Source organism: Anabrus simplex, chromosome 6 (assembly GCF_040414725.1).
Source record: "Anabrus simplex isolate iqAnaSimp1 chromosome 6, ASM4041472v1, whole genome shotgun sequence".
Classification (NCBI taxonomy): Eukaryota; Metazoa; Arthropoda; class Insecta; order Orthoptera; family Tettigoniidae; genus Anabrus; species Anabrus simplex.
Genome location: NC_090270.1, coordinates 296433033 through 296447990, shown reverse-complemented (window position 1 = coordinate 296447990; position 14958 = coordinate 296433033). Strand labels below are relative to the sequence as shown.

At 37.6% G+C, this 14958-nt stretch overlaps 1 protein-coding gene across 2 annotated transcripts in view; it reads right to left on the bottom strand.

The window, feature by feature from the left end:
* Positions 1–14958, bottom strand: part of LOC136875758 (mitogen-activated protein kinase 15) — an 84203-nt gene that overhangs the window by 29749 nt on the left and 39496 nt on the right. For both annotated transcript variants that reach the window (XM_067149334.2, XM_067149332.2), the window contains exon 5: positions 10645–10784. In XM_067149334.2, coding sequence (XP_067005435.2) covers positions 10645–10784 — 140 coding nt within the window. The remainder of the gene's footprint in view (positions 1–10644; positions 10785–14958) is intronic.

Here is a 14958-nt window from a genome sequence, read left to right as displayed (position 1 = left end):
AAATTGGTAGATGAAGAATGGGATACTCTAAAGAAGGTTGTGGTTGGTACAGCAGAAAAAGTATGTGGATGACAGAGTCAAATAAGAAAACCTAGAGAAACTGCCTGCTGGAATGATGATATTAAAAAGGTTACCAATGACAGAAACCATGCAAGAAAATCCTTATATCAAGCAAGAACGCAGGAAGATCAACATGAAATAGATGAGAAGCTGTCACTTTACAGAAAGAAAAAATTACAGGTCAAACAGTTGGTTGTAGATGAAAAGCAGAAATGCAAGGAAGATCTGGCTACTAAAATAACACAGGATGGAAATAAAAAACTGTTGTACAGTATTGTTAAGAATAAAAGAACTCAAAACAAATCTATCCAATCTGTTGAACTTCCTAATGGTGAGGTGACTAGGGATAAGACCAAAATATTACAGGAGTTCCAAAGGCACTTTGAAACTTTGCTGAACTGTTATGAAAATGTCACTCCATTAGACGACGAACCTTATGATTTTGGCAGCACAAATACCACTAGTCTGACATGGTTGGAAGTATAGACAGCAATATCAAAGCTGAAAAACAACACATCAACTGGATCAGATGAATTAAGTGTTGAGATGATCAAAGCACTGGGAGAGGTAGGACAACAGTGGATGTACAGGGTACTAAATAGAATCTGGAAAGAGAATGTAATACCCAATGACTGGAAGCAAGGAGTCATCATCCCATTGTTGAAAAAAGATGATAGAAAGAAATGTACCAACTACAGAGGTATAACTGCTGTCACATGGCCTCGAAATCTACAAATCCATCCTTGAGAGCAGGATTAGAAAATATGTTGAACCTACACTTGAGGAACAACATGGATTTAGACTTCACAGATCAACTATAGACCTCAGTTTTGCCACCAGAATGCTCTATGAGAAATATTGGGAGAAAGGTAAAACACTTATAACAGTTTTTCTGGACATCGAGAAAGCATATGACCATGTACCACGCAGGCATATATGGGAATGTTTGAGACGTAAGAAAGTGCCCGATGACATCATAGCACGAGTACAACAGTTGTATGATGAAACCAAGTGTTGTGTCCAGGTCCAGGATGGAAGGTCAGGTTGGTTTGAAATGAAGAGTGGAGTCCAGCAAGGAAGTTGTCTTTCACCATTTCTCTTCATAATCATAATGGATGAAGTTTTAAAAGCGGTTAAGAGAAAGGATCCAACAACTAATGCCCTGGTTTTTGCTGATGATGTAATGGTATGGGGTGAGACAGAAGCAGAAGTACAAACTAGACTAGCTCTCTGGCATGAAGCTTTTACAACCTTGGGTCTCAAAATCAGCAAAACAAAGACAGTTGGCTTTGTGATGAGTAGAAACTCTCCAACTGTTCATCTAAGAATTGGAGATGAGGAGATGGATATTGTAGACAACTTGTCTGTTCTGTCATCAGACAATACCATTCATCAAGAGATTAGTAACAGAATACAGAAAGCTTCCAAATTCTATCACGCTGTATGTCAAATACTTTGAAGTATATTGTTATACATTGCTATCTTGTAATAGATGCACTCTCATCAGTTCCAGTTTCCCTTCATCAATTTACAAGCTTCTTTCTACTTCCCAATTTCACCAGTAGGTTGGGTATAGAAATTCAGAGGGGTCTTGTAAGACTTTCATCTTGTTGTGGGAAGTGTAGGATAAGAAGAAAGCAAGTTTCCAAGATCAGCTTGTACAAAATATATCTAGTACCTATATTGACGTATGGCCTGGAAGCAGCAACACTTACTGGACCAACAAAGAGTCGTCTTCAGGCAACAGAAATGAAGTTTCTCCGTTCTTGTCTACAAAAACAAAACTGGATAAAATAAGGAATGTGGATATCCGACAACAGCTCGGATTGGAAAGAAGCTTGCTGGAGACTCTAGAAGTGAAGAGGTTGCAATGGTATGGTCACATGAAAAGAATGAACCCTCACATGACTCCACAATGACCACAATGTTCCTGGGAAGAGACCAAGAAGAAGACCACGGGATGTTCGGGAAAAACAGATATTGAAGGACCTTGAAATTAGAGATGTGAACTGGTGTCGCATATATGAACAGCATCTGTGGATGGATAGAACAAACTGGAGGAGGCTTGTATACAACCACACCCGGCTTTCTGGAGCGATGAAATGATGAAGATGATGTAATAATATTTGTACTAACATAGGTGAGTAGAGAGTAGTAATTTATTTCAGAGTATTCAGCATATTTAGCAGATTTGTACAATAATTTATTTTACAGGAGAATCAAGGACAGTGTTAGCTACATATTATTGAATCTTTGTATCTTAGGTCGACGAGTTATTGAATCTACATATTTTTGAAGGTCTACGAGTATTGAATCTACATGTTTATGAGTCTACGAGCTACTGAATTGACATGTTATTTAAGTTGCATGTTATGTTGCATTGATATTTTATGCGAGGTATTTGCAGAATAAAGTCTTCGAGTATAGAAATGAATAGATTGCTTGTAGCAATGAAATTAGAAAGGTAATAGAATGTAGCAATCTTCGATAACAAAATTTCAAATGGACTAACGATTAAGTATTCGTAATGCAATTGTAATTACGGACATGTCATTTTAAAGGTCACTGTTTAGATACGCCATTGCTGTTACTAAAGACCGCCATTCTTCTCATGTTATCTTGTACAATGTACAGTACATTGTGTCCTCCAACAATAGCACATCTCGTGTAAATAAACCAGCCATCCTATATTTAAGTTTATTATAATAATTATTACCATTTTCTCAGGTATGTTTTATTATTTTATTTTTATTTATGAAGATCTTTTTTGATAGCGGATTTACGTCGCACCGACACAGATAAGTCTTTTGGCGACAATGGGATAGGAAAGGCCTAGGAGTTTGAAGGAAGCAGCCGTGGCCTTAAGGTACAGCCCCAGCATTTGCCTGCTGTGAAAATGGCAAAATACGGAGAACCAACTTCAGGGCTGCCGACAGTGGGATTTTAATCCACTATCTCCCGGATGAAAGCTCACAGCCGCGCGCCCCTGACCGCGTGGCCAACTCGCTCAGTCAATGATTTTTCCTTATTAACACCTAGGTACTTGCAATGACATATTCATGAATTAGATTTTTTTAATTTTTTTTTTTTTTTTGTTGCTACACAGTAACAAGGATGTGCACTTTTTAAATTTCCATCACTTCTGTCTGTACGTATATACACGCATCACGAGAAAATGGCTGAAGAGAATTTAATGAAAATTGGTATGTTAAGTTGGGGAATGAGCCTTTACAATCTAGGCTATAAATAATTTTATTCATGCTGAGTGAATTGGTAGTTTAGGGGAAGCCTAAAATCTAATTCTGAAATATTTATGTTATTAGTGGTCCTATCCATAAATCTTGAATAACAAAATTTATAGAGAGTCACATTTCCAATCACTTATGTCATACATTTTTGCAATACCAGCTATGATAACAGAGATATTCATGAACTTGAATTTTTGTTGCTAAGTCCATATCAACACCAAGCCACGAGAAAATGGGTGAACAGAATTTAATGAAAATCGATATGTAAAGCCAGGGAATATGGAACTACAGTCTACACTATAAATAATTGTATTCTCCCTGGATGATATGGTAGTTTAGAGGAAGGCACCTAAAATTTAATTTTTAAATACCTATGTTAATAGACCTCTCGAAAAGTACTACTACATAACAAGTGATGAAGAATACAATTTCCGATTTACAGTTTTACCGTACTGACTATGATAAGACAGGTAGTGGTGGTGGTTATTGTTTTAAGAGGAAATACAACTAGGCAACCATCCCCTATATAACACTAATCAGAGAAAAAAATGGAAGGCGTCCGATGCTTTGAAAGATGAAGTTATCGGCCTAAAGGCCGGTCTCCACTGATTAACATTTAACATGTTAAATGTTAAAAGTGTTAAATGTTAACTGGTGACACCATCACAATGTTAAATGTTAAATTCTGTTTCATTTGACATTGTGTCCACACTTGATAAACATGTTAAACTTGACTTCCTTTGCTTATATACAGGTAGCTCATCATATTAATCTGTGGTAATAAATTTAGGTGGTGTCTAGTATTTTCAAACAAGGACAATGGACTCAGATGAAGAGGATTTGGCCTTTGTTACTGCCACTGTTGCTTCTTGTTATTATTTAGAAATGCAGTTGTATTAGGCACATTTCCTCTCCTCATCCTGCTCATTGCTTCAAAAGCAAACTACTTAGAAGTATAAACTTCGTCCGCTCCCGCTCCTGACTTTCGACTATTCTGAACTTTTTGCAGGGCTGCTAGTTTTCTTTTGATGCACTCATGGGAACAATTATAGATATTTCCAGTTCCTGGAAACTGTAAGCTTTCTTCGCTTTATCTCTATTCCTTTGATGAGACATCTCACAAACAATGCCTTTCTATTATATCATTAAGTCCAGAGTAATCTCCTTGCTCTACTCCATTTCTGACTATAAATTTAAGTATAGTGCTGAGAGAATGACACATGTGCGTATACTGTATTTGTAGCTTATAATGAAGAGAATGAGTGTTGCAGAGTGTTGTAACTAAAATCCTACTTCACAAGAAGCACTCGTTTGAGTCATTTAGGCTATCTGTTGGCATGGAAACAGCACAGAAGTTGGTGAAGCTGTGCCAACATCTCACAAACGAGTCGACTTGACACGTTTTCCGCTTGGAGTGGAAAACATGCCAACATGTTAACAGTGTTAACCTTAACATTCTGAGTTAACATGCAAAGTCAAATGGAAGACAATCACAATATACATGTCAATTGTAACATGTTAAATTTAACATGATGGTGTTAAATGTTAATCAGTGGAGACTGGCCTTAAGAAAGAAAAGGGCCATGAAGGGCATGAAAATTAAAGACTCTAGGCCTACATACGTAATACTATCAGGGTCAGAAAAGAACAAGAGTTGACCAATGGAGATTGTAAAGGAACGATCGTTTGAAGAATAAGACAAGGAGTCATGAAAGAAAGGACGATTCCCTTTACATTAGATGCCCTAATAACATAGAGCTGGAAGAAAACAATGTGAAGGCCTACAATGTCAAAATTTCATAAAACTGATGAACAATAACATTACACTGACCACTGTTTTTTGTGATGTGCTTTGTCTCTTCTGTTGCCACTCATCTCTGATGGGATTACTGCTGCATATGGAGTATACCAGCCTGCCTGAATATTGGCGGGAAGTAGCTGGAGAGTTAGATAACTTTCCTGTTAGCATTCCATTCCTCTAGTTTATAAATTTTGTGATACTACTGGTATGTTACACACTGGTTCATCATAGTATTCCAGGAATTTGATCCCTACTCTAAGGTGCTGATTGGAATGAGCAGTGTGCAAATTTAAAGCAATAATGGCAGAGGAGTGTTCAAGGCTGTCTGTAGCCTGGTCATTCCAGCTCGGGAACTTTGTGGACTGTTAGGTCAGCAGCATTGTACTGTTCGTTAAAAGCGAGAAAATGTGTGGTTTTTTCATTTGATTGAGTATTCCATATGATAGCATTGCTTTTAATCGTGACATACCTACTGACTTAATTGTCATGACCCATGCTGATTTCAGTTTGGAAAACCACAAAGACAGTATTTCTGAGGATGTAAAAAGGCAGGTAGTGAGAGAGTGTCTGCCATCATAATGAAATACGTCCAACTCTATTGACTGGCAGTATCAACTTGTGAAAATCTTAACAACAAATGTTCCACCTTTACAATACCAATATAGTCTTTATTAATAAGACTACATTAAACTATATCGGTGATACATGTTTCATCCTTATGGGACATCTTCAGTCGCACATAAAAACTTTGAAAATATGGTAAGGACACATTAAAATTAGTGAATAAAAGGTCTGTGAAACTTGTGACATGGTATATTAGCATCTTGGCAATCTTGAATCTTAAAATAAGAAACATGAACATTAAGTCCAGCTATTGCATAGGTTAAAATGTCATTACATGTGTGGAATTGAACAAATATAATACAACATGAGTGGCTATGTGAATCAAATTAATAATATTGTATAGTTATTCTGACATTATGAACATATAGTACATGTTCTTGAAGGTGTACATAAATAGCACAATATAAATGCCACATTAAAATAGCTTCTTGTGATGAGTTGAAGAAAGGTGGACTTATGTTGAATGATGCAAGTTGAACTTGTCTGTGTTGTGGACAATATGGGCTTAAAAAAGGAAAGAAATATCATTGAACTAATGTAAAAATTCAATGTGAAATGTAAGTTGTGTGCCGATCTGGTCACTCACACCCTTGCCCATCCTGTGCTGTCCAATTCATATCAAGTGTTGAAGCTAACCGAGCACAGTCCTCGAAGGTCGTTGAGAACTGACTTGGAGGCGAGGTTGTGAGTTAGATTGTGGGGAGAAGTGTGGGGTAATGCATTACTTACGTGCCTTCGTGTAAAGAATTTAATGATCTCCTCGAAAAGTATATAGATTTCCTCCGATATTTCATTCAGATAAGCTGGTTTGCATTTTTATCAATGTTTATAAAAATGTTTTCAAAAATATTCAACAAATTCCCTATCTTATTCTACCCCGACTGCGTCCAGGCCGACGTAAAGGGTTCCCAGTCAGCTCCTCAGGGGAATGTCATAGTTTCATTTAATTTAACATGGGATCCGAGAAAGATCATCTTCCTGACGTTTCGAAATATTGCATCATCAATCACAATCCTGCCGATGGACGTCTCCATCCGACACCTTAGCAATGAGTCAAATCATATATACGAAACCTTAATTCTATCTTATTCTAACATAATCCTTTTAAATAACAGACTCAATTTTTATTTCCACTTATTTATTAAATCTAATAATTTGAAGAAAAGGAAAAAGAAAATATGGGAAGAGAACAATGCGGTCCTGTACAAGTCATTTTCTCTGATAACACAAACATCCACTGAAAATTTTAATCTCTTCAATAATCCTTTGTATTTACATTTCATCTCCATCAATCATAATTGAAGTAGGTTCCTGTGAATTAAACTGGTCAGTCATCCTCTAAACTTGACACTACACAAGATTCAAAACCTACATTCCTCATTCAAATCTTTGGTCTACTCATCTATCAGAAAACTGGAGTTCAACATCACTAGTATAATGCCCTACCTAAAGTATATTCTACTTAGATTGGTCAATTTGAACCTAAACTGATCTACATCACATAATTCTGATGTTTATATCTGAATCTCATTATTTATCCTTTTTATTATATGAAATTTTACTAACTGGAACTCTATCATCTGCAATTTTATCATCTGGAAACTTATTTGGTATTTTATTTTCTGGAATCTTATGACTTTCATTGGCTTGAGTTTCGGAATGCTCAATAAATTTCTCGTACACAGCCACTATCAGCTGCTATAATTTTATCATTGCCAAATGCAATATATATATACACCTATCCCTTATGCCTATATGTCACATTAGCAAACTACAACATGCTGGGCCTATCTTCCATTAACCATAAATTAGCATTCGAATCCAAATATGTGCCAATATGTATTATGCCTTCTTCCTTGGTAAATTATAAGCTAACCTCTAAGTATTCAGTTGTGATATTTACTAAATTGCATTGTGACCTCAGTCTTAACCTTATTTTGGAAGGAAAAACTCTAAATATGTCTTATTTCTAGTACAAATCCTTACATCAACACCTATTACAAATATGGAGGCTATCAACTGACTACAGTTCATTACTACGTGTTTCTATTTAATACAGAAATCCGCTGTGATCTTTCTCGTATACACTCTTCTGGACATAAACCTTGCCATACAATGATTATTCATTACAATCCTATCTTCATGTGCCATTTAATTTTGCAGTACCTTCTTTCTTCCTTCCTAATTCTCAATGCATATACATTCGTGTCTTTACATTTCCATAAATATTAAATTTGAATCTATTTCATCATAGTCACCATTTTCCTCATCTTAAATCTTCATAACCTCTCATTCGTCATAACATTAACCATCCCTCGACGATACTGCATCTGCATTTCCCCATAATTCATATAGGGTTTGTCTATTCTTTGCATTATATAGCCATAGCCGTAGCCATAGTCATGTAGAATCCATCTAAATCTCATATAGTAATGTATCCTTCCCAATACTTTCTGGATCACAACAGCATAGCCCTTCTATATAAATTGGGATCTTATATCTATATGTAATACACTCTCTTATGGCATTAACACAACCATGGCTGAGGTTAGAGTTTACTTAAAACGATGTCACTTCCTATACCAAGATATATATCAACTAGCACAAATATCATTAGTCATTTCACATGACAAATTAGTTTCTGTTGGTCATGTTTGGCATTTGGATTAAATATAACTAGCAATTGAGTTTAAAAGAACATTCTCTACCAAATAATATAAAGGATTTTGAAAACAAGAAACTTATCTCGCATCCGTCACCCCTCCGAGTTGGCTTCTTCTAAGCTGCTACATCCGATCCTTGCGGCCGGTATCTGGTCCTCTGCACGTCATCTTGGGTCACAATGAATTGTCATCTTGTGCCTCATTATGTAATCCTGGGCAATCCACTCCCACGTCTTTGAAAGACTCCATGGTGTCACTTGTTCATGAAATCATTCGAATGACAATACATAATTATACTGTTCATTTAGCCTCTTATATTGTTATTTCTCAAGCTACTTGTGACATGTATATCTAGAAGTATATGGATATAGCTTCTGCTCATTAATTACAATTTCTCTCGGCTAATATGAATCTTAAGTAGTTAATCCAGTCCTTTCTCTTCTTGTAGTGGATTTCCTAGAGGTACGAATAGCCCTCTCGTTTCTTCCTGATGTAACGGTCCAGATATCTCTATTTCTTTTTGAAATATCAGATTTTCTCTCAGTATTTCTTTCTGTTTAAATGCTGTTTGGCATAAAATTCTTATTTAATCTTCCTTTCAAATAATTCTCTTGATCTACAGTGATGGTTTGGTATGCTATTTTCTTCTCATTTTTGTGTGCTATCCTTTTTTCTCTTGGTAAAGAATGATTTAGAATTCTTCTATTTTTTAAAACAATCCAGACTGACTTCATTATAGAAGGCATGGAATCACGAGGGCCATGTATAAAAACCTCGGGACGGAATATGACATTTTGGTGTATTGTGTTCGAAAAAATTAATTTGTGCATTAAATAATGGCCCATGGATTCTGTGCGGTCGAAAAGACCGTGCGCGAGTTCTGGCGAAAAAATATCAGTGCGAGTTCTCCTGGGTTAAAAATGGAAGAACCCATGTCCATTATGAACTGTTGAGAATAAAGACAAATATACAGACTATTTACAATAAAATAGTTTAACACTTCTTGCAAAAAAAAAATCTTTCTTCAATGTTAAATTTGAATGACCTTTCTTGAAAATATTACATGCAGTGTTGGTAGCTGGTCGTTTCAGTGTACTGACTGAGGGAGATTGAAATTCTGGCATTACACTAGGAATGGGACCAAATCCATATCGGAATATTTCCTATGGAAATTTCTTTCAAAAAATAAGCTATATCTGGTAGAAGGAATCTGAAGCTTTTGAGATAGCCTGTCGTATGGCAAAGATCAGCACTGCATGACCACCATATTGACAGCTGAATTCTTATGAATATTTCTCTTTTTTAAGACAACGTTATCAGATTTGGTGGAACTTCCTATAGCTGGTTCACAACTGAGCCTCGCTCTGACTTGCTTCTTGTCACGCTACTGCCTCTATAAAGGGAACCCATTGAAATCCTGAAGCACAATAGCAGCTTCAATCATAAGGAGGAATCTGAACAGGTCAACAAAATCTGGTATCTGGTTTTCAGTACTTAAAATCTTAAAGCCTGGAAGACATAGTGGCCGCAACAGGCCAGATAAAAAACAAAAACTGCGATCAGTTGCCTATCTTTGTCAAGGCAGGTCTGTCAATGCTGGGTTCCACATTGTTTCACTAATTAACTGTAAGAACAGCCAGTCTGCAACCATCCATTCACTATGGTGGTCCAACAGGTGAGCAGCTCAAAGGAGCCTGCATTAATATATTAAGGTGGAATTGTGATACCATTCCATTCCACTGAGATCTTCATAGCAGTCTAAGACAACGGAACCCTTGAAAATGGCAAAAGCAGTTTTGGGTATAAGAATAATAATTTCGTGTGGCTATTTCTAGCCGAGTGCAGCCCTTGTAAGGCAGACCCTCCGATGGGGGTGGGCGGCATCTGCCATGTGTAGGTAACTGCGTGTTATTGTAGTGGAGGATAGTGTTATGTGTGGTGCGTGAGTTGCAGGGATGTTGGGGACAGCACAAACACCCAGCCCCCGGACCATTGGAATTAACCAATGAAGGTTAAAATCCCCGACCCGGCCGGGAATCGAACCCGGGACCCTCTGAACCGAAGGCCAGTATGCTGACCATTCAGCCAACGAGTCGGACAGCAGTTTTGGGTGAAATGTCATGATTACCATTTGTTCTTGGACCACGGCCTATAAGCCTGAGAAATATAGCCACCATTAAAAGGAATGAAACGTTAAAAGAGCAGGAATGAAAAAGAAATATTTGATTTATGTATATGATGAGCTTACCCTCAGAGGATGGAGGTTTAATAGTAGCTAGTAATAGTTCCATTTGGTTGAAAGTTGATGTTCCAGGAAAGAGTGGTTTATCTATCAGCATTTCACCCAAGACACAGCCAAGGCTCCACATATCAACACCTCGTGTATACCTAAGAGAGTCACAGAACACTGCATTAGTATTCAGATGATCCTTATTCTTTGAAGATCTATTCAACACATTTTGTTATGCCATTGAATCCCACATATATTATCTTTTACTGAAATTCCTGTCACAAGGAGGCTTTTTACGCAATTTGGCAGTAGATATGTAAGTGCAATCTGGAAGACAAGGATATCCCACATAGTTTGGTCCATCACCATTCTTCTGTCCAGCATGGTTGGCTTTAAAGAACTGCCATGAAAGAAACTGCCTTTTGAAAACATTCATAAAGGCATGCAGGTAAGTACAAGTAGTAGTAGTTCACAAGCCAATGGCCTCATCATGCAAGTGCTGAGAAAAGAGAAGTGGGAGGAATATGACTCATATGGTAACACCCTAGTATAGTACCCCTACTTAGGGTAGTTAGGCAAAGATGGTCAATGGTCTTGATGACCGAGGAGGAAGTTCTTCGGAATGGCTTACAGAGTAGAATCACCTTGAGGATTAAACCTGGAAGTAAAAGAGAAGAAAGAATTCCAGGTGCATTTGTTCCTGCATTTGTTTCCGTGTTAGGGATGGCTCAGTCTATAAGTCCAGGTCTTGCCAATTTGGTTTTACTCTGGGATGGGGCTCTGCGGCATGAGGAGTTCCTTTGTAACATCACTGAAGGAAGAATTGCTGGAAAAAGAGGAAGAGGATGACCCAGAGTGTCTTATTTCAAGAACCTGCTTGTGAGGAAGTGCAAGACCTATGCTGAGTTGAAAAGATTGGCTCAAGATAGACATCTGTGCTGCAAGCGACAAGGCTTAGCCTTTAGAATATGATGATGATGATGATGATGAGGCTTAGTCCTGTCCTGCAATCTTGATTGCACACAACTACCACACTGGTGAAACGTATGAGAAAGCGAAGGAAGGTGTGAAATCACAACTCGCAGTTGGCTGAAATGAATAATCATCTCCAGTTGCCCGGGTGTGGTGTGAGCCCCCTCCATCTTTGTCCATGAACCACTATTTTTTCATGAAAATCTCCCAGTCTTGTCCTCTCTCAACATCTTTCTTCAGATCAGTGCATTTTCCTCTGGATCTACCCACTGGTCTTTTTTTCCCCTTTTACTTCTCTTTCATATTCTCTTCTTGCAGTCCTGCTTGCATTCATCCTTCTTACATAGCCAAATCACTTCAGTCTTGCTGTCTGGATCCTCTGTAATAGGGAGTCTCCTATTCCCAGCTCCTCTCAGACTGATTATATTAATTGGATAGCTTCAGCTGCTGATTGCAGGCCTTCTAAAGTGGTGCCATCTAGGCAGTCTTCCCATCAATTTTGGCTTTTCGATTGTGCTGCTGTCAAGCATGAAAGTGGAATTCCACTAGATGGTTTCCAGGTTGAGTTAGTTTAATTTTGTCAGGCAACAATCAGTTTATTACCAGAGATCTTTAACTTGCTTACGACGACATAGAAATACAAGATTTCTGACCATCCCTCAAAAGTTGACATCAGCCCAGAATGGACCCGCAAACTTGGATCATAAGTTAGTTACTACCCCTAATTTATCAAGGCAGCTGGGTAAGGGCGAGACTGGCAAAAGATCAGATACCAATGTATGAAGGATCAGTGAGAGTTTCAACAACTTTTATTCAATAATGTTAGCCATATATTGAAGCTTTAGACCCTATGAATTGTAATACTAGGCATGGTTGGTACTCAACCACAGCTGAGGATAACGGTTTAGATCACTAATAATGTTATGAAAATGTACACCTCAAACAAAGGATTGGAAGGCTGAGACTTAAAAATCTCACATTAATCAACACACCCAATTTAAAGTACCATCAAAGTACAAAAAGCAAAGTCATGTCTGGACAGGCCATGAAGGCCCTAGGAGGAGTGGGAAGGTAAAAGCTTACACAGAGATGCCAACCTTCAAAGGTGATCATCATTAGTGTGAATCTCAGAAGAGATCATGGGGAATGCAACATCTTAGGTAAATTATAATATGCAATTTCAAACAATATCAACATTTTTCCTATTCCTACAAGTTAAGAAACAAAAAACAAAAATTACACACACTAACATAACTAAGTTAGCTTTCTTGCAGCATCTTCAGTCATTTCCTTTGCCTCAGATAACCTCCTCAGAAAACTGCTTTTGATAGATCTCAGAGCACAATAACATTTTTGTTTTTTTCCACCAAGAGAACCCACAACCTGTGGTGGTTCGGATCCCACTGGTGTCCGGCTGGCCATTTTTGTTCTGTACTTAACATCTCTTCAACACGTACTACATGTACGTAACACGACGTAATACGTTGAAAGTCTGTTTCGATTACTTCTAATTGCTTTCCAATCTTTTCAGCTTTCACAAACTTTACCATTAAATCCACCAAAAATCTATTCATGTATCTGGTCACTATTCTACTTGCAACATGATGTTGTACTTTGTGAAAATGGGGATCTTCAGAAATAACAAGTAAACTTTAGTGGCATCATTTTCCATTGCTGCTTTTACTCTAAGAAATTTGCTATTTGTGGTTTCTTCTGACATCTTCAACATGAAATGACAATTTCACAGGCTCCCACTATTCTAATACCCATTGAATGAGTGACAAAATAACCATCTTATGCTGACGTGTTTCATGATTTTGTGGCTTTTGAGCTCAGGTCCACTCATTCCCTGATGTATGTATGTATGTATGTATGTATGTATGTATGTATGTAGGGTATTCTGCCCGAAGGTTAGTTTGATCCTCCACAGCTCCACCAAAAGCTATCATAGATAGCCCAGGCATTACTGAAGAGGCATACCAGTGAAATGAGTGAGGTAGTTTCCCATTGCTTTCCTCACTGAACCAGAAGTTGCAAAATTGCACATCAGTCTGCCGAGCCCATCTTCAATTAATTTTTTCTTCTGGAGCTTCTTTCAAAAAAGAAATATATGTCTACGAACAACGTCTTCAAGTTTGCAATTGCTTCCAATATTTTAGTAGCCTTCTGGGCAGCTATGTGAAGTAGCTGACAGATATAACCATTGAAGGATTATGCTGTTTCAAAAATGCTGATAATACCTTAAATTTACCTACCATTGTATTTGCATTTTTGCAACCAAACACTAATGGATACAATTTGCAGTCATTGTTATCATTACTACCATCAGTAGACAATGAATAAGGTGCATTTTGAAGACTATTGCCTATTTGAGATACTGGTGACTCAAACATGCTTCTCACTATGGCAGTTGTCTTGATTCTGCCACTTCCACACTTTTCAGCAGTTTCCAAGTCAGAAAACATGGTCTTGAATAATGGTCTAGCATGACCTACTGCAGATAACGGAAAGTTGTGTTCAACCAAGAAACATGTGAAATAACATTCAGTCCATATAATACAATTATCATCACTTTTTGTAGTAAAAATTTACTGGAGCATCTTTCATCGCATTTTAGCGTGCCTGTACTCCTCCTGTATTTTAGATTTCACATGGCATCAGCAGACATCACGTCCTCCAAGTTTAACTAGAAAAAAAAAAAAAAAAAAATCACACTTGCATGTTTCACAAAACATGTGGTTCGGTGAGTTTAAAAGATCTTAAGCATGGAAAATCTTTTGTATACTGCTTTCGGTATTGCTGATTTGCCGCAAATCATTTTTGTCCATCGTTGCTCTGCTCTCCATTGCTTTTACACTTAAACATCTTATTTTAACACAGAAACAGGCTTGCACTATGCAACATCAGAATAACTTTCTAACACTATGTTTTGTAACAAAAGCAGGCAACTCATTACTATACCAGAACTGAACACACATTCAATGTGTTCAACAAAGATGTTACACTCATGGTCAAAGGTTGCACGCAATTGTCGCCGTCTCAATTGTTTCCCACAAAATATCTTAATAGCGAGTCTCCTATGGAACGTGTCATATTCGTGGGGAAAATGAAATTTAAAAACAGCACTTCGAATCACACTCATCCACGACACAGCTGCCTACATCAGCACATTTGATGCAACAGTCAAAAAAATTTTTAAATGAGATTTCCACTTCCGGAGGTGCAGTTTCGCACAGCCTACATAAAAAAATGAGTGCCAGGTTAATTCCCGAGGATGAAGGCATTCAGGTGTAAAGCGAAGTTCTCTATCCCTGAGTTTATGGAAGCAGAGATGCCAACTACTACAAATTTACTGTAGTT